Below are 19,818 nucleotides of genomic sequence, written 5' to 3' on the forward strand. Positions count from 1 at the left end.
CGGGAGGAGTGGGAGGCAAATGCAGATGTGAATGTTGCCTCCACCTCAGGAGGAGATGATGCGCTGATATGCTCTTTGGAGAGCAAGGAGGAGTCTTGGGTGTTGGACTCGGGAGCATCATTCCATGCTACTTCTCAGAAAGAATTCCTCGAGAAGTATATCCCCGGAAACCTTGGAAATGTATATCTTGGTGACGATCAAGCATGTGCCATTATTGGCAAAGGTGTAGTGAAGATTAAGCTGAATGGGTCAGTATGGGAGCTGAAGGATGTCAGGTATATTCCCGACCTGAAGAGGAACTTAATCTCAGTAAGCCAGCTGGCTAGTGAAGGCTACACGATGACTTTCCATGGCGATGACTGGAGGATTTCGAAGGGCGCAATGACGATTGCCAGAGACAGGAAGACTAGTACACTGTATATGACAGCAGGTGCACGTTGTTCGATCTCAGTTGCGGCAGGCAATGAGACTTCAAAGCTGTGGCACCAGAGACTCGGTCATATGAGTGAAAAGGGGATGAAGGTTATGCACACAAAGAGAAAACTCCCAGGTTTACAATCAGTAGAGATTGATGTGTGTGAAGAATGCATACTTGGAAAGCAGAACAGAGTTAGCTTTCAGGCAAGTAGCAGACCCCCCAGGAAGCAGAAGCTAGAGCTTGTTCACTCAGATGTTTGGGGACCAACAACCACCGCGTCGATTGGTGGGAAACACTACTTCGTGACTTTTATTGATGATCACTCTCGGAAAGTATGGGTCTACTTTCTGAAGAAAAAGTCAGAAGTGTTTGAGGCTTTCAGAAGATGGAAAGCCATGGTCGAGAATGAGACCGGTTTGAGGGTAAAGAAACTCAGAACAGACAATGGTGGTGAGTATGAAGACACCAGATTCAAGAAGTTTCTGTTATGAGCACGGTATCAGAATGGAGAGGATCGTGCCCGGCACGCCTCAACATAATGGTGTGGCTGAGCGCATGAATAGAACGTTGACAGAGAGAGCCAGAAGCATTCGGACGCAGTCAGGTCTACCGAAGCAGTTCTGGGCAGAAGCAGTCAACACAGCAGCTTACTTGATCAACCGAGGTCCATCGGTTCCATTGGAGCACAGAATACCAGAAGAGGTATGGTGCGGAAAGGAGGTAACCCTCTCACATCTCAAAGTTTTCGGTTGTGTAGCTTATGTGCATATAAGTGATCAAAACAGGAATGAGCCTGATCCCAAGTCCAAGAAATGCACATTCATCAGGTATGGTGAAGACGAGTTCGGCTACCGCATTTGGGACAACGAAAACAAGAAGGTGATCAGGTGCAGAGATATGACATTCAACGAGAAGGTGATGTACAAGGACATGCACAGGACAGATGATGGTGACTCAGAGAGCGAGTCAACATTTGTAGATGCAGATGATGTCCCAGATAACCTCTCGGAAGAACCCAATGCAGAAGGTCCTCAGCCAGAAGAGACTGTTGGACAGAACGGTGCGCAGGAGCCCGACGCACCAGCTCCGATATTGAGGAGAACTACTCGTCCTCCTGTGCCTAACAGCAGATACATGAATTATATGTTGCTGACAAATGGAGGAGAGTCTGAAAGCTTTGATGAAGCTTGTCAGAGTGGAGATGCGAGCAAGTGGGAGTTTGCTACGAAAGAAGAGAAGAAATCTCTGATCTCCAACCAGACATGGGGACTAGCTGAGTTGCCCATGGGGAAGAAGGCACGTCACAACAAGTGGGTGTATCGAGTGAAAAAGGAGCAGAATGGTTCCAGAAGATACAGAGCCCGACGAGTTGTCAAAGGATTTCAACAGAATATCCAAGGAAGAAAGTATCCAGCGGATATGTTGACAAAGGTAGCGACCTTTCAGAAACTGGAGTTGCGTGCAACTTCAGTTGGCCTTCATGCATAGATGATGAGGGCGGAGCCACACAGGAGAAGAGGAGTTTGATGAGATAGCCTGTTGCCGTCGGTTTGGTCTCCAAGTGGGAGATTGTTAGAATTAGGGGTGGAAACAAACCTCCGCCGGCGACGAGGAGAGCTGCCGACGTAGCTCGGGACGAACGCTGGTGAGCGTGGGAGTGACGGCGAAAAGCTTCGGTGAAAGCTCGAATTGGGCGAACGGATGGTGGCGTTGGTGAACGCGACCCTCGGAGGCGGCGACGCGAGCCATCGCTGATTTGGTGCGGGCGACGGCCTCGCGTTCGAGCGCTCTGTACCCTCGCGTCCGCACTCTCGCACCACGCGTCTTGGCGATAGTCCCACACCCGCGTTCGATCGAACGCGGCTGGCGACAGGCTGTCGCCAGCCCATCAATCTCGCCTATAAAAGCAGCCCCAATTCCTAGGGTTTTGTTGCTTTTTCCTTCCCCGACTTTTCTCTGGCGGCGGATCCTTTTAACGCAGCAGCGTTCATCTTCTCAAATCGCAGCAGCGATTTTGCCTTTTGATCTCCAGCTCTCAACAGTGTTTGAGGGGAGATTTAAGAAGAGAGAGAAAAGAGAAGAGGGATTTTATTGTGGGTATTAACACTGTAGCTACAGTGATCATTTGAGGAATCTCAGTTTAGAGATTTGCTCTTAATTTGTAATTTCTTGTTAGATTAAATAAGAAATTGACTGTGTGGCTCCCGAGGACGTAGGCAGTTGCCGAACCTCGTAAATCTTGTGTACTGTTCTCTATTCTGCGTTTTTCGTTGCATTAGGGGTTTCAGTGTTAAATTCCCAACAAGACATGACCTAATGAAATAGAATGAACAACAACCGCTTGAAAATAAAAGGAATTAGTTCTGATAAAAAACACAACTGAAACTATTCAGAGTACAAGCTTTCAATGGATCACATTTTTAAAGTGGGGTTGGTTTATATCTCCCTCTCTTTTCTTGTTTTTGACCATATTCTTCCTTTGTGAATGTGATCATTAAAAAAAAGGAAAACACACACACACACACACACACTAGTTAGTCCAGCACTGACAGATTATGATATCGAAATGTTGGCAATCATTGATTAGTCGTTTTATGTTAGGAACTAACACCTGAATTTGAAGATTTGGTTGTTATTGTAGTTGCTCTTTTGGTGTGAAATTGTGCAACGGAGGTCCTCTACATCCTTGATGCAAATACTCTTTACAACTCACCAATAAAAATTTTCACTCGGTGGGCTTCATGAATGATATTAATTATAAAAATAATATAAAAATACTTTTAATTGTTGGACCTACTGAGATAAGCTAATAGTATTAACGCAAGTAACTACTAATTGTAGGTATTCTTTAAAATCAAGACCGCAGAACCGGACCAAAAATTGTGCGATCCTTGCTTTCCAACTGTTTCCATTGGTTAATTGTTCGGGGAGAAGTCAAAAAGTAGATTCACAGTCCTGTAATTTAACAGCTCAACTAATATCTGTCAAAAAGTAGATTCACAGTCCTCTACATCCTTGATGCAAATACTCTTTACAACTCACCAATAAAAATTTTCACTCGGTGGGCTTCATGAATGATATTAATTATCAAAATAATATAAAAATACTGCATGGAAACAGGAAGCACCAACTAATATCTGACGGCCTGCAGTCTTTGCAAATAGTGAAATATTTCCACAGTCCTGTAATTTAACAGCTCAGAGTCCCACAAACCAGCCTAGTAATTTGTCGATACGCATAATGTGCAGTGTGTATGTAGATAACATCATGGTTCATCTCGGGGACACAGATTATATGATTCAAACAAGCTATTTAATTGGGGTTCTGCATAGAAATCAACTTAGCAATTTTTTGCCTTCCTAATATCTAGAAGATTTGAAAGGACTTTTCTGCATCATATCATATGGTAAAACAATCTTTAAGACTTAAAGAGAGCCAAAAGAAACAGCGAAAATTAAATGGTTTGCAGGTAAGAAATTCTAACAGAAGATTACCGCACTTTCTAAAGTTCCAAGTATAATTGAAGGAGGACTTCAGAGAATCAAGAAAAGAAGAAAGTGTTGAGTACTGGAGTAGCATATATCGATGACTTCCTTCGTCTGGAGAGTGTGAACGCCAAGAGAACTTTGCTGTTTGAGTTGGCTTTGGCGATGGGTTAGTTGAATTGGATTGAAGTCCTAACAGGAATTGAATTCCTATTGGTAGAAAATTGATGAGAATTCGGATTTGTGTCTTGCAGGTCACCAAGAGTATTCTAATCCTATTCAAATTGGGCCTGGTCAATTCTATATATACGACTTTATTACAACACCAAAAAAATAGCCAGAGAACATCAAAGTAACCTGAGAAGAACTTAGTTTCAGAGGAAAGATTGTATTGGGTTTTAGGGTGGAGATCTCCGCGTAAGTGATATCTGCGTTTTGTTTTCTCGATATTTTCTGTGCTTTCCTCCGATGGTTATTTTTTTTTCTTGGGTGTTTGTCACGACAGCAAAAGAAGCCTCTTCTTCTTTGGAGTCGTCGAGCAAGATGTTTACTGTCACGTTGAAGCTCGTCGTGGACACAAAAAGGAACAGGGTGGTGTTTGCTGAATCAGAGGAGGAGTTCGTAGATATTCTTTTTAGCTTCTTGACGTTGCCAATGGGGACTATTATCAGACTCCTCAACAAGGAGTCATCAGTTGGATGCATGGACAAATTGTACAAGAGCGTGGAGAATCTCGACCCCAAGTATCTGGAGACCAAAGCTTGTAAGACGATGCTGCTCCAGCCCAGAAGTGAAGCAGAAATACCGTGTGAAGACTTAGTGGTCAATGCTGATGACTTAATGCCCCGGCGACACTACACGTGCCCCACATTTGGTTGCTTCATCAAGAATAAGCTTTATAGTTCGTTTCGTGGTTCTCCCTGCCTCTGTGGAAAGGCAACGGATCAATGTGGCCTCTGGGATAAAGTGGAGAATAATGCAAAGAACAGCGTTTTTCTAAAAGAAGCAGCCACGTATGTTATTACAGATGACTTGCATGTAACACGTGCTACTACCATTACTACCGTCTCTTTGCTTCAGAAGCTAGGGATAGAAGATGCAGATGTTCTTGAGGAAAGGATTGTGGATGTTAGCAGAAATGAGGTAAGAAAGTTATAATCAAACCATCTTCCTTAGTCAATTTTATATATTCTTAGAGTTATTTATGACTAATTAAAATTTAAACTTGGCACGTAAAAAACATGCGTTCATGGCATGCCTTTAAGATCTTTCGGTTCCAAAGTTTTTGTTGGGGGCGCCGACACGCTCACCCCGCCGCGGAAGCGATATCAACCTGAGAAAGCCCTGACTTTTGTTTTCACAAAACTCAAGCCAACCTCTATATTCCCATTTCGCGAAGGAAACAAGAACAGAAAGTGAAATATCCCAGCAAGGTGAAATATACACTCTTCCTCTCATCAGTTCTAGGACTGAATTGTTGAGGGAACCTACAAACAATAGCAAACACAATAAAAACAGTAAAGACCCGAGATTTTCGTGGTTCGACAAACTTGCCTACTTCCACGGGAGGGGTGAGGGGAGATTCCACTATGAGGAGAACACCGACGACTTGTACAATCCACAAGCTCGTCTCAAAGAAGAAGATCTGATTTTTTTACCCAAAAGAAATTGGCATCTCTCTTGTGAAAAGACTCTCTTTTCTCTCCTCAAGATCTCTCTTTTCTAGATCTGAAAAGACTCTGTTTTTTATCTAAAAGGACTGCTGCCTAACCCTCTTTTGTTTTACAGCCGAAAAAACTCGTTTTCACCTCTGCTTTTTTCTCCCCACACAAAACCCTAGGAAGATGACACGCTATTTATAGGAAAAAATTGGGCCGGTGCCGAAACTGAAAACCGCTGCACATGAGTTGCGTAGTGAAGCGGGTGGGCCATGACTGCTGCACCGCTTTTCAATCATGCCGCTCACAATCACGTGAGCGCTTTTCAATCACGCCGTGTTCATAATTCTCCACCTCGTACATTATTTGATAAACCTCAAATTATGGACGAAACACCAGAAGAACACCGTGGACATCACCAGAGAGATCTCCATTGGTCAAACCCGGCCAAAATAGCTGTGCCACTATACTGCGGTTGCTTACGTACCCTCCATCGGGATCAAGCTAACCGTAGTTCTCCTATTGTTCTCCATATAGTCTCCACCTCACCCTATCACCGCCCCGAAGGGCCATGCCCTCTCGGGCAAATCAACACGGGCTGATATGAAGCAAGTCCAAGCAATGCTTAAACTTGCTACCCGTGACCACCTTGGTTAACATGTCCGCGTGATTCTCATTCGTATGCACCTTCATAAGAGAAATATCTCCTTCCTCTATGACATCCCGTACGAAATGATATCTGACATCGATATGCTTGGTACAAGCATGATGAACTTGATTCTTCGCTAAGTGAATCGTACTCTGACTGTCGCACCACAAGTTCACGTTCTCCTGCTCAATCCCCAAATCGTCTAGAAGACCCCACAACCACAATGCTTTATTCACTCCCTTCACCATGGCCATGTACTCAACCTCTGTAGTAGAAAGTACCGCTGTAGCCTGCAACATCGATCGCTAACTAACTGGAGCCCCATGTATCCTGAATACATAACCAGTAGTAGATCGTCGTCTATCTAGATCGTCCGCATAATCCGAGTCCACAAACCCGTCAATCTGACATGTATCTCTATCAAAACATAGACCCCGTATTAACGGTACCCTTCAAGTACCTCAGGACCCACTTTACCTCTTTCCAATGCATCTTTTCCAGATTCGCAATGAATCTTCTGACGACACTGACCGCCTATGAAAAATCTGGACGTGTACACGCCATTGCGTACATTAAGCTGCCAATTGCACTAGCATAGGGAACGCGCTCCATGTGCGCATTCTCTTCCGCTGTAGTGGGAGATTGTTTTCCTGAAAGCTTGAAGTGTGGAGCCAATGGAGTCACCACCGATTTTGCACTTTGCATCCCGAACCTTACGATCACCCGCTCTATGTAGCCCTTCTGATTCAAGAACAATCGCCGATTCGCCATCTCTCTTCTAATCTTCATACCCAGTATTTTCCTAGTAGTGTCCATGTTCTTCATCTCAAACTCTTTACCAAGTTAAGATTTTAGCCTATCTATCTCCACCCTACTTTTTGAAGCAATAAGCATGTCATCTACATATAAAAGGAGATAGATATAATCATCTATACGAAGCTTCCGAATGTAAACACAACAATCATAATCGCTTCGAGAAAATCCATACTTCAACATGAAGGAGTCAAATCGCTTGTACCACTGCCGAGGAGATTGCTTCAGTCCATAGAGTGACTTCCTCAAACGATATACATGATGCTCCTTATCCTCAACATTATAGCCCTCAGGTTGATACATGTAGATCTCTTCATCCAAGTCTCCGTGTAAGAAGACCGTTTTAACATCGAGTTGTTCCAGCTCAAGATCACCATGAGCAACAATACTCAATAGCACCCGAATAGAAGTATATTTCACCACCAGAGAAAAAATCTTATTGTAATCTACACCCTCTCTTTGTGAAAACCCCTTAGCCACTAGCCTAGTCTTGTACCACCGAGCTCTGAAGGATCCTCTTTTCTTTTATACACCTACTTATAATCTATAACTTTTCTTCCTATGAGCAATGGGACCACCTCTCATGTTTGGTTCTTCCGAAGAGATTCCATATCCTACTTTATCGCAGCCAACCAACTCTCACTATCATCGTCCCGAATAGCTTCCTTGAAGGAGACCGACTCATCTTCCTTCACCGAGAGTGCGTATTCCACCAAATTAATCTCCCTATAGTGCTTCAGGGGTTGATCAGTCCCCAGCTTCAGTACCTGCTTGTATGCTCGTCTTAGCCTAGTGGTAGCCAAACTATCTTCGAGCTGCTATTGTTGTAGTGTTTGTGTATTCGAACCTCTTCCTGCTCAAGCTCATCATCTACCTGATTTCTCACTTGAACATGACTAGAACCTGGTTGGTCTTTAGGTTCTATCTTAATAACCTGGAACTTTGAAGTCCCAACAGTCCTAACATCATCATCCTTGGATGCTTTAGCAATCATGGACTTCTCATCAAAGGTAACATCTCTGCTGATCACGAACTTCGAATCTTCTGTACACCAAAGGCGGTAGTCTTTATGCCCTTTGCATACCCTAATAATATCGCCTTTTTGGCCCCCGCGTCAAGCTTTTTCGCGTTGATGTGATATTTACAAACTCGATGTTGATGGCCACACAAGTTTATATTCTAATATTTACCTTCATACCCAGTATCCAACAGACAAAGGTGGTCCTCGTGAAGAGCCACACATGTCGTCTCATCCTTGTTCGAGTGGGAATTTGGTGGGCACGGTACAACGGAGAAAGTATACATGCACCAGAAATTAATGGCTTCACGTTGATTATATTTATGCGCGCTGCTACCAAGTGTATGTTAATAAGTGGAAGGAGGAGAGAAGATGCATGTGTTTGTACTATTAACTAATCAGTGAAAGGGGCATTGTTTTTGTTCACGCACATCGGCACCGGGGTTTTATTGTGCGGGACGGCCGGGCCCTGTGCGTGTTTTCTTAAATCACGGACCAAGTTCGTTCTAGAGCGGCATACAGAATTGCAGAGGGGGGTCGAATCTGTTTTAATCCCAATCCTCAATCTTCTGTACATCAAAGGTGGTTGTGTTTTGTGCTTGTTAATATTTACAAACTCGATGTTGATGGCCACTCAAGTTTTTGTGTTAGGAAATTGCCAATTTTTTTAAATACATGTTTATTAACCTGTTACTTCCTAATATATGAATGATACTAATTTCGAATAATTATGCTTGAATTGCATCATTGTCTAGAGCTTATTCGGAATCATCTTTCTTCACCTGAGGTTATGAATAACTTGCAAGTCCAAGACCATGTAAGATTATATGCAAATTTAGAGTCATCGTAAATTTGACTAAATTTTCTTGAATTAAGATTGTGTAAACATGTACAATAACTTGTAATTTTTTTGAAAATATGACAGAATTACAATTTAATTTAACTATTTTTTATAAATTATTTAAAATCTAATTCTAAATCCAAAAAGTATGAATTAAAATTATGTTGTGATAATTTTCTTCCTTTTTTCCTCAGAAAGGCAACCAAACAAGAGAAAATGACTTTCTTATGATTTTTCTTCTAACTTTCCTTACAACATTCTTTCTAACCAAACAATAAAAAGAGTATCATTTTCTTTTATTTTTCTTTTCCTTTCTTTTCACTTTCTCTTTCTTTTTATTTTCTCTCCCTTTCTCTCAAACCAAACATAGCCTTACTGTTCTCATTTTCCTAAATTGTGAAAGGAGTTCTAAACTGCAGCGTCACTTTTCCTATTAATTAGATTACATAATCAGTTGGAGCATATGTATCTGATGTTGTGCGCGGCGGAAGCTTTCTAGGGCAACACGAACACTAACTTGAACTAAACCACAAATAATATGCAAACCACAATCACAGCAAGAACAAGAATTTACGTGGTTCGGCAAGTTGCCTACGTCCACGGGGCAAGGAGGGGGGAGATTTTACTACTAGAAATCAAGGGAATACAAATAGGGTTACAAATCTCTCAGACCAAACCCTAAAACAAAGCTCTAGATCTCTCAAAGCTCTCTCACAATTGGATGCAATGATTCTCTCTCTTTGGCTGCTCAAATTCGTCCAACCTCTACCCTAAACAAACAGGTTTAGGTATATATAGAACTTACAAAACGAATCGGGTCGAAAACCTGAAAGCCCAGCCCAAAACAGCGTCGGTCGACCGGACCGGTCGACCGCGATCAATTCCGGTCGACCGGCCCGGTCGACCGATCACCATCCAGCAGAAGCCCCAAAAATCCAGAGAGCCGTCGGTCGACCGGGCCGGTCGACCGACCTCCTTGTGCACGAATCCGGTCGACCGGACCGGTCGACCGCCACCTGTTTTTCCTGATTCTGCTGCTGATGCTGAAATTCCTTAGGTGCGAAATCTCTCATTATTTCATTAGTGTTCACAGTAATATCGGCTAAATAACTATATTGGTATTTTAATTCCACTCCATTTACCAAGAAGATATTTTAATTAGGCAAACCTGCTCCCCCCATCTTGATCAACTGATCAAACCGGCTGCATCTAAAGACTGCCTACGTATCCTCTTGCCCAAGGAATCAAGCCGAACGTAGTTCACCCAAATGGCCGCCAACGGCCTCAGCACTGAAGGATGTTCAACAACTTCAAACAATGACCAAATTTCACTCCTGAAACAACTTTGGTCAACATATCTGCAGGGTTGTCATTTGTGTGGACCTTCTCCAATATGACATCTCCATCATTCAAGACGTCCCGTACAAAGTGGAATCTGACATCGATGTGCTTTGTGCGCGCATGATAAACCTGGTTCTTTGCCAAATAGATAGCCGACATACTATCACAATATATCCGAATAGTCTCCTGTGCAATCCCCAAGTCCTCCAATAATCCACGCAACCATAAAGCCTCCTTAATAGCTTCAGTAACTGCCATATACTCTGCCTCTGTAGTAGAGAGAGCCACTGTGGACTGAAGCGTGCAACGCCAACATACAGGTGCACCTGCCAATGTAAAAGCATAACCTGACGTAGACCGGCGTTTGTCAAGATCTCCAGCATAATCTGAATCCACATAACCAATACAAGCCTGCCCGTCCTTCTCATCCTTCTGAAACACTAAACCAACATCCACGGTGCCTCGAACATACCGTAGAATCCACTTCACGGCCTCCCAGTGACCCTTCCCGGGGTCATGCATGTATCTCGATACCATGCTCACGGCCTGTGACAAATCTGGCCTCGTACACACCATCGCATACATCAAGCTACCTACTGCACTAGCATATGGGACCTTCGACATATAATCTCTGTCCTCAACTGAAACAGGTGACATCAACGCTGAAAGCTTGAAGTGGGGAGCCAATGGTGTGCTAACTGCTTTTGCATTGCCATCAAAGCTGAATTTCTTCAACATCTTCTGCAAGTAGCTCTTCTGTGTAAGCTTCAATTTCCCCTTCACCCTGTCTCGCTCGATCTCCATACCCAATATCTTCTTTGCCTCTCCAAGATCCTTCATCTCAAACTCGGATGATAACTCCTCTTTCAGCTTTCGAATAGCTGAAGAATTCCTGGAAGCAATAAGCATATCATCAACATATAAAAGCAAATATATGAGCTCACCATCCTGTAGCTTGTGCATATAAACACATGGGTCATATGGGCTCCTCGTGTACCCTCGGCCAATCATAAAGCCGTCGAATCTCTTATACCACTGTCTTGGTGACTGCTTCAAACCATAAAGAGACTTCTTCAGCTTACAAACCAAATTTTCCTTTCCTGCAGCTTTGAAACCCTGTGGTTGTGTCATGTAGATCTCCTCATCTAAATCACCGTGTAGAAAGGCTGTCTTCACATCCATCTGGACCAAATCCAAATCCAACTGTGCCACCAATGCCAATAAAATCCGAATCGACGAATGCTTCACAACGGGTGAAAATACCTCGTTATAATCAATGCGCTCAAGCTGTACATATCCCTTGGCAACCAATCTGGCTTTGAATCTTATGTCCCCAATAGAAGATCCCTCCTTCTTCGCATATACCCACTTGCAACCAATAGCTTTCTTACCCTTAGGTAGATGTGCAAGTGTCCAAGTGTCGTTCTTCTGAAGAGACCGCATCTCCTCCTTCATAGCTTCCCTCCACCTGATCGAATTGGGGCTAGACTCTGCCTCCCTGAATGTGGCTGGAACCATATCATCAACGACCTCCACTGATAATGCATATGCGACCATGACATCATTATACCTAGCTGGCCGACGAATCTCTCTCCTCGGTCTATCTGCTGCAATGGTCCTCTGAACATGACCCTGTTCCTGAGTCCCATGATCTACTGTATCCTGTATCTGCCCATCTGTCATCTCATCTCCTCCCAGTGTCACCTCTGTAGGAGCCTCAATGGATATAGTGTTCTCTGGAGTGGGTGGAGTCACATCAACATCCACCTGCTGCGATATCTCTCCTATCTGGTCTCCCTCCACCTGCTGAGGGGCTCGAGGCCTCATCATGTACGCCTCGTCAAATGTGACATCTCTGCTAATAACTATCTTCTTGTCCTGTGGATCCCATAACTTGAAGCCTTTGACTCCATCTCTAAATCCCACAAAGATTGCTTTCCTCGCTCTCGGATTTAATTTACCATCACTGACATGATAATAAGCTGGACACCCGAATATCCGAAGTGACTCATAGTCACTAGCCACCGAACCAAACCAACGCTCCAAAGGAGTCTTCCCGTCTATCGCAGTGCACGGCAACCTGTTCACAAGATGGCTCGCATAAACCAACGCCTCGGCCTAAAAAGATCTAGGCAATCCACTCTGCATCATCATACACCTCACCTTCTCCAGCAAGGTACGGTTCAATCTCTCAGCCACCCCGTTCTGTTGCGGTGTCTCTCGAACTGTGAAGTGTCTTCTAATGTCGTGATCCCGGCAAAACTACAGAAACGGATAAACGGATCACTCTTGTACTCTCCACCGTTATCTGAACGTAGAGTCTTCACCTTTCTACCTGTCTGCAGCTCCACTTTCTTTTTCCACTCCACAAAAATATCCAGGACCTGATGTTTATGCTTCATCGGGTATACCCAATTCCTCCTGGAATAATCATCAATGAAAGTGACAAAATAGTTGGCCCCACCAAGAGATGTGTTCTTGGAAGGACCCCAAACGTCTGTGTGAATATAATCCAATGTACCTAGGGTGTTATGAACAGCGGTGCCAAACTTCACTCTAGTCTTCTTCCCAAGTACACAATGCTCACACAATTCCATCTTGCAGGTCTTAGCACCTTTCAATAGCCCCTTTTTAGCCAATGACTGTAGGGACTTATCTCCTGTGTGTCCAAGTCTCATGTGCCATAAGGTGGTAGTGTCCTCCTCTGTAGTGATAGAAGCTGCCAGACCCCCTGTAACTGTCTTGCCCTTCAAGTAGTATAGGTAGTTTTCCCTGACACCTCGCATCACCACCATAGAACCCTTCGTGACCTTCACTGTAGCATCCTCTAAGATCACTCGATATCCTGCTGCCTCCAAAGTCCCAAGAGAAATGATGTTCTTCGTCAACTGCGGCACGAACCTCACTTCCTTCAATTCCCTCACTACACCATCATGCATCCTGATCCGGACTGAACCAATACCACCAATAGGGCATACGTGATCATTACCCATAAGCACGACATCCCCTCTTTCCAGCTCCTCAAAGCTAGAAAACCACTCCCTCTTAGGGCAGATGTGATATGTAGCTCCCGAATCCATCATCCACTCCGTGGAATCCGCATAGCAAACCGACGGTAAAGCAGGGCATGAATAGCCTGAAGAATCTGAATCTGAATGCTCACCAATAGCTTTTGCAACATTCACTTCTGAAGCTTGTGCAGCTTTCCCCTTATTCTTTCCGGCTTTTTCTTTCCACTTTGGGCAGTCAATCTTCCAATGTCCTTCTTCTTTACAATACCGACATTGATTTCTACCAACACTCTTATAGGCACTCCTATTCTTAGACTTTGAGCGGTTAAACTGACGACGGTTTGGATCTCGGCCTCGAACTGCTAACGCATCTCCCGATGCCTTCTCGGAGGGTTCACCATCACTCCTCCTCAACTCATAGTTCACCAAAGCTGAGGTCACCTCCTTGTAGCTAACTGTAGTTCTTCCATTGATCATAGTGAGAACGAACGTACCATAATCATCTTCGGGCAACGAACACAGAAGTAGCATCGCCTTGTCTTCATCCTCAACTATAATATCAACATTGGCCATATCTGAAAGTAGCTTAGTGAAATTGTTGACATGCTCCCTGATGGAAACCCCTCTCTTCATCTTGAACTGGTAAAATCTCTTCTTCAAGTGAAGCCGATTCTCAATGCTCTTCGTAAGATATTTCTCATTGAGTGTTTCCCACATCTTCTTCGCCGACGTCTCGTTCATAACATCATAAATAAGATCCGGCGTCAAGCATGACCTAATAACACCACAAGCTCTACTGTTCATCTTTCTCCAAACCTTATCCTCCAACTCAGCGGGTTTCTCTTTTAACTCAAGAGTCTCCTCCAAATTCTGTGCATCCAAAGCATCCATCACCTGACACCTCCACAATCCAAAATTGATCTTGCCATCGAACTTTGGAACATCAATCTTCGTGTTATTGATGCTCAGACTCTGTATTGCCTTTGTTAGAGACGAACCTGACGTGCTTGCATCTCCCATGTTGTCGATCTAGCTCTGATACCAATTGGATGTAATTATTCTCTCTCTGATACCAATTGTTGTGCGCGGCGGAAGCTTTCTAGGGCAACACGAACACTAACTTGAACTAAACCACAAATAATATGCAAACCACAATCACAGCAAGAACAAGAATTTACGTGGTTCGGCAAGTTGCCTACGTCCACGGGGCAAGGAGGGGGGAGTTCTTTCTACTAGAAATCAAGAGAATACAAATAGGGTTACAAATCTCTTAGACCAAACCCTAAAACAAAGCTCTAGATCTCTCAAAGCTCTCTCACAATTGGATGCAATTATTCTCTCTCTTTGGCTGCTCAAATTCGTCCAACCTCTACCCTAAACAAACAGGTTTAGGTATATATAGAACTTACAAAACGAATCGGGTCGAAAACCTGAAAGCCCAGCCCAAAACAGCGTCGGTCGACCGGGTCGGTCGACCGCGATCAATTCCGGTCGACCGGCCCGGTCGACCGACCAGCTCCTAGTAGAAAACCCAAACTCCAGAGAACCCCTCGGTCGACCGCACCGGTCGACCGACCACCTTCCTGACGCACAGTAAGCTTTGTGCACGAATCCGGTCGACCGGACCGGTCGACCGCCGTCTGGTTTGCCTGATTCTTCTGAGTTTCTGTAATTTCTTCATCTGATAATTTGTATATTTAGAAAAGTGATATTCCAACAGAGAAAATTCATTTATGCTGATTGGCAATCTATGATTTATTTCAATAATTTCCAACTGGCAACTACAACAACAAACCTGCAACCGATTTGATCGCAACTTTGGGAAAACTAATCCTTAAAAAAAAGAATTCAGTATGCAACTCCCAAATGCAGCAAGCAAAATAGCTGAAAATTGGTTTGCTGCTGTAGAATCTGCATGTTTCTCCAACACCGTAATGAAACCTTTTAACTCCATACATGTTACAATTCTGATTTGTTTTTTTGGCGATGTTCAGGTTTTAAGTCTACTGAAGAGCCTACTGCTGTCAAAGATGCCATTTACAGATGTTTTCTTGCAGAAGAAAGAATCAGTGAACATTCACAAAGAAGAAAATGACATGGTAGAGACTGCTCAAATCAAATCGGAAGTTAAGAATGAAGCTATTCAATCCCGAAGAATACGTGTGAAGGTCGTTGAGGACAAGGTCACAGAGGAGGCTGTGTTTGCTGAAGCGGGGAATGATTTTGTAGATGTCCTTCTCTCCTTCCTTACCTTCCCACTCGGATCAATAGTGAAGCTCCTGAACCATCAGTCCTCTGTTGTCTGTGTTGACAACTTGTATAACAGCGTGGAGCTTTTGGCTGCTACAGGCGATTGCATCAAAACGGAGGAGTGCAAGGACATGTTATTGTCTCCCAAATTATACCCACATTTTAACTGCGACAACCAGATTTTGAAAGTTGAAGCGAAACTTTCAAGGAGAGCCAGATTTTATGGATGCAAACTTTTCGGGAACAAGAGGGTAGGCACTGTGTATATAAATGAAATAAATCCAAAGAAGGCAAACTCAAGTACGAAAAGTGGAGGGGGGTATGCAAAGAGGTCTGTTAGGTTCATGGTTACTAATGAGATGGATGTCAAACCAGTATCACTCGTATCTGAAATTGGTGCGATCAAAGAGCTCAAAGTTCCCATCAGCAGCTTAGTTGAGAAAGAGGTTGAACTTGGAGAAGCAGAGGTAGGAGTTTTAATTCTTCCATACTTCTAAACTCTTGGCCTGAGAATTACATATTATATTGATCTTCTAACTAACCTTTTTCGTATTATATTCCCTTTGATGCAGGTTTTGAATCTGTTGAAAGCTTGTCTGGTCTCTTCCAATCCACTGAGCAAGCTATTCTCTCCCTAATCCACTGAACAAGCTACAGCCTCAAAAGAAGCCGAGCAAGGAAGATGTTACTCTAATCTATATTACTTATTCTAATAGTGAACTTGAACTTCATGTGTTGCTCTGTTTCAAACTTCCCGTCAATGAGGTTTACAGTTTTCAAAACTTTCTGTAGTAGATTAACATTTTTTGAATTTTTTTTCTAGAAATTTCTTTAGTTGATTAGTAAACTGTTGATTATCGTAGATGCATATCAGATATTTTGTGACTAAACTTGAATTTTCTGAAATGTGTAAATCATGGACAGATGCAATTTCCCATCTCATCTATCATGTCACAAAAATTCTCGTCTATATCAGCGACATAATAAATTTGCAGTTCAAAAATCGCAATATTATTTCATTTGGAGCATCATTTTCAGGAATAGGGACATGTAAAGGTAAACAAGGAAATTCATTTTCATTAAAAACAACATCTCTGCTTATCACTATCTTAAACCCCGGTTCACTCTTATTCCAAAGCCTATAACCTTTTACCCCTTCAGGATATCCTAAGAAAACACATTTCTTAGATCTAGGTTCTAACTTATCAATATTTTGATGCACATAGCCAAGACTTACGAAAATTCTCAAATTATTTAAATCAAGAGGTTTGCCCGTGAACACAAATTCATGGCATTTCCCTCCTAAGGGAACAGAAGGAGACCTATTAATCAAATATGTCGCAGTACAAACAGCTTCTCCCCAGAACTTCTTGGAGAGCCCGGATGTGGCCAACATAGCCCTCACCCTCTCTAAGAGAGTTCTATTCATCCTTTCAGCAACCCTATTTTGCTGGGGTGTGTAGAGAACAGTTTTATGCCTTTTAATACCCAAGTAGCACACAAATCATTCAATGTTTGTTACAAAACTCAAGACCATTGTCTGTCCTAAGAGTTTTAATTTTCTTTCCCATTTGGTTTTCAATCATAATTTTTCAGTTTTTTAATTTATCAAAAACTTTAGATTTTTGTTCCATGAGTAAAACCCAAATTTTCCTAGAATAATCATCAATTATGAAAAGAAAATATTAGTTCCCTCTATGCGTAGGCACACTAGAGGGACCCCACACATCAGCATGCAAATATTCAAGAATATTAGTGCACTTAGACTGATTAGGAAAAGAAGAAATAGGAAAACTAACCCTATGTTATTTTCCTAGCACACAAGATTCACAGAAAGGGATGGGGGATATTTTATCACTACCAAAGTGACCTCCTTTATACAAAAGTTCTAATCCTTTATTACTCATGTGACCTAGTCTATTATGTCATAAAACAGATTTATCACCTATCACAGAGTTAACAGAATCAAGCACAAGTTTAGCATGACAAACTTACAAGTTATTTTGTTTTTCAGCAGTAAAAAAAACAAGAGACCATTTCAGAATTTTCATAACCCATTTACCCCATTTTCCCTCCAAACAATCATTTTCTAGAGATGCACAATAAATCAAGTTATAACGTAAGCTAGGAACATACCTAACATCCTTCAAAGTAAACACAGAACCAAAAGAAAACCTAAGGCATACTTCACCAGTTCCTAAAACATTGCATTTCTTTTCATTTGCCATTGACACAAAGTCATTCTCTATTTTATTGTAGTTTGAAAACAAGTATTTAAAAGGAGTCATATGAAAAGTACAACCAGAGTTTGCTAACCAATCTGTTTTACACAAAGAATTACATAACACAGAGTTTAAGTATGCATAATCACAAAGATTATTAATCATGAAAATTTCACCCATTTTGCCCTCACAAACAACCATATTAGCATGATCATTTTGCTGATTTTTCTTAGGCTTAGAACAATCTTTAATAAAGTGATCAGTTTCATGACAATTATAGCATTTTTTAACTTTAAACCTGGACTTAGATCTACCTCTTCCATTTTTAAAATTTTTCTTACTTGAGTCACCATTACTAGCATTCTTTTGGTTATTAGACCTGTTCTGAGGCCTACCCCTCACATGCATAATCTCACCAGAATTTTTATTTCTCCCAGAATGTTTTAAATCTAATTCCTTATTCTTAAGACCATTGACCATAATGTCAAGGGTAACCTCATCTCTACCAAATTTAATAGCAGACTTCACATCACTGTATGAGTTAGGAATAGCATTTAGAAGGGCAATAAGAGTATAGTCGTCTATATGTTTATCACCAGTTAACTTAATATCTGAAAAAAGTTTTGTGAAAATATCTAGGTTCTCCTCAATGTCCTTAGACATATCCAATCTAAATTTGAATAATTTTTCAAGTAAAAATATTTTACTGGGCAAAGAGGTTTTAGTATAGAGTTCTTCAAGTTTATCCCAAAGGGTTTTAGCAGATTCCAAAATTCTAACTTTTCTAAGCATAGAGTCAGATAAGTTCAAATAAATTATGAAACAAACATTTTTGTTCATTTCAGCCCTTTTTTCTTCAGTGTCAGAAGTCAAATAAGCCTGATCAACAGCCCTAAAAGACTTCTATTGAATTAAAATGCATTTTATTTTTTGTTTCCAAATGCTAAAATCAGATTTTTCGTTGAGCGGAATCATACCATATTGATTAGCAACAGACATTTTTCACACAGAAAAACACACAACAACTAGCAAGAACAAATCTGATTTCGGTAATTATCCAGCTCGAAACGTGTGAAGCAACTAGCATGAACAAATGAGAACAACGATGAACGCAGAGTTCTTAGTTCAATCTCTTTGTTCTTTCACACGAGCACAAACAATAACAGAAACTATTTTTTCAAAAAAATAAAAACGCAACTATAGCCGAAAGAAAAAAAATCAAAAATTTACTACAAATTTCAACAAGGCCAGAAATTTACTACAATTTTAACAAAATCAGAGCTTAACTGCAGCGGAAAGAAAACACTGATAAGAGTTTGTTTTTCAGTCAATTCACCTGAGCGAAACCCTAGGAGAGGGTTTCGACCTTACCCACGCGGCGGTCCGGTGGCGTTCTTGCAGCGGTCCAACGGTGGTCCTACGGTAGTCCGGTGGCATGAACGACGACGACTCAACGAGGCTCTGATACCACTGTTGAGGATCGACGTTGTCGCTGTTTGGCTCAGAAGCCTGAATCTTCAACCACAAATTCTCACTTGTGCACCACCAAGGATCAAAGGAGAGCTCGCCACTGATCTGCGCCTAAATCACTCACAGAGGTGAAGAGATCGCACATAGGGTGAGAGCACAAAGCTCACAGGAGCACAAAGCTCACAGAAAGAAGGGGGGATCGTACAAAGCTAGAGCACAACGCTCACTGGGAGTTTTTCTTCTCTTCTCCTTCTTCTTCCCTCCCAAGCTACTACCAGCCCTTCGACCTAAATAGAGAAGGAGGCAGCCATCATGGGAGAGAAGCCTAGGGTTTCAAATGGTAGGAGCCGACCTACAAGGATGTGAGACGGGACTCACAGCGGCTGCAGAGCAGGACACTGGAATGGGGAAGAAGCTGCCGACATTGAAGAGATGGGGGAAGAGGAGAGAAGTGGCATCCGACAATGAGAGATGGGCTAGGGCAGCTAAAAGAGGTAGGGGACAGAGCTTTTTAGCAAGTGGGCCAGCAACGGATGTTGGGCCAACAAAATAGCAACATCATTTAATTATACGACTGGTCATCCAAACAAGTAAAATATAAATATAAACAACCGAATTCATTATAATACGGTGATTAGTGGT

At 42.3% G+C, this 19,818-nt stretch overlaps 1 protein-coding gene across 1 annotated transcript; it reads left to right on the top strand.

The window, feature by feature from the left end:
- LOC109837511 lies at positions 3,575-16,356 on the top strand. Its single transcript, XM_020405793.1, has 5 exons — positions 3,575-4,072; positions 4,158-4,320; positions 4,409-5,046; positions 15,229-15,951; positions 16,057-16,356. Exons 3-5 carry the CDS (start codon positions 4,447-4,449, stop codon positions 16,120-16,122), a joined length of 1,389 nt encoding a protein of 462 aa, XP_020261382.1. The 5' UTR covers positions 3,575-4,072; positions 4,158-4,320; positions 4,409-4,446; the 3' UTR covers positions 16,123-16,356.

This window comes from Asparagus officinalis, chromosome 4 (assembly GCF_001876935.1).
Source record: "Asparagus officinalis chromosome 4, Aspof.V1, whole genome shotgun sequence".
NCBI lineage: Eukaryota > Viridiplantae > Streptophyta > Magnoliopsida > Asparagales > Asparagaceae > Asparagus > Asparagus officinalis.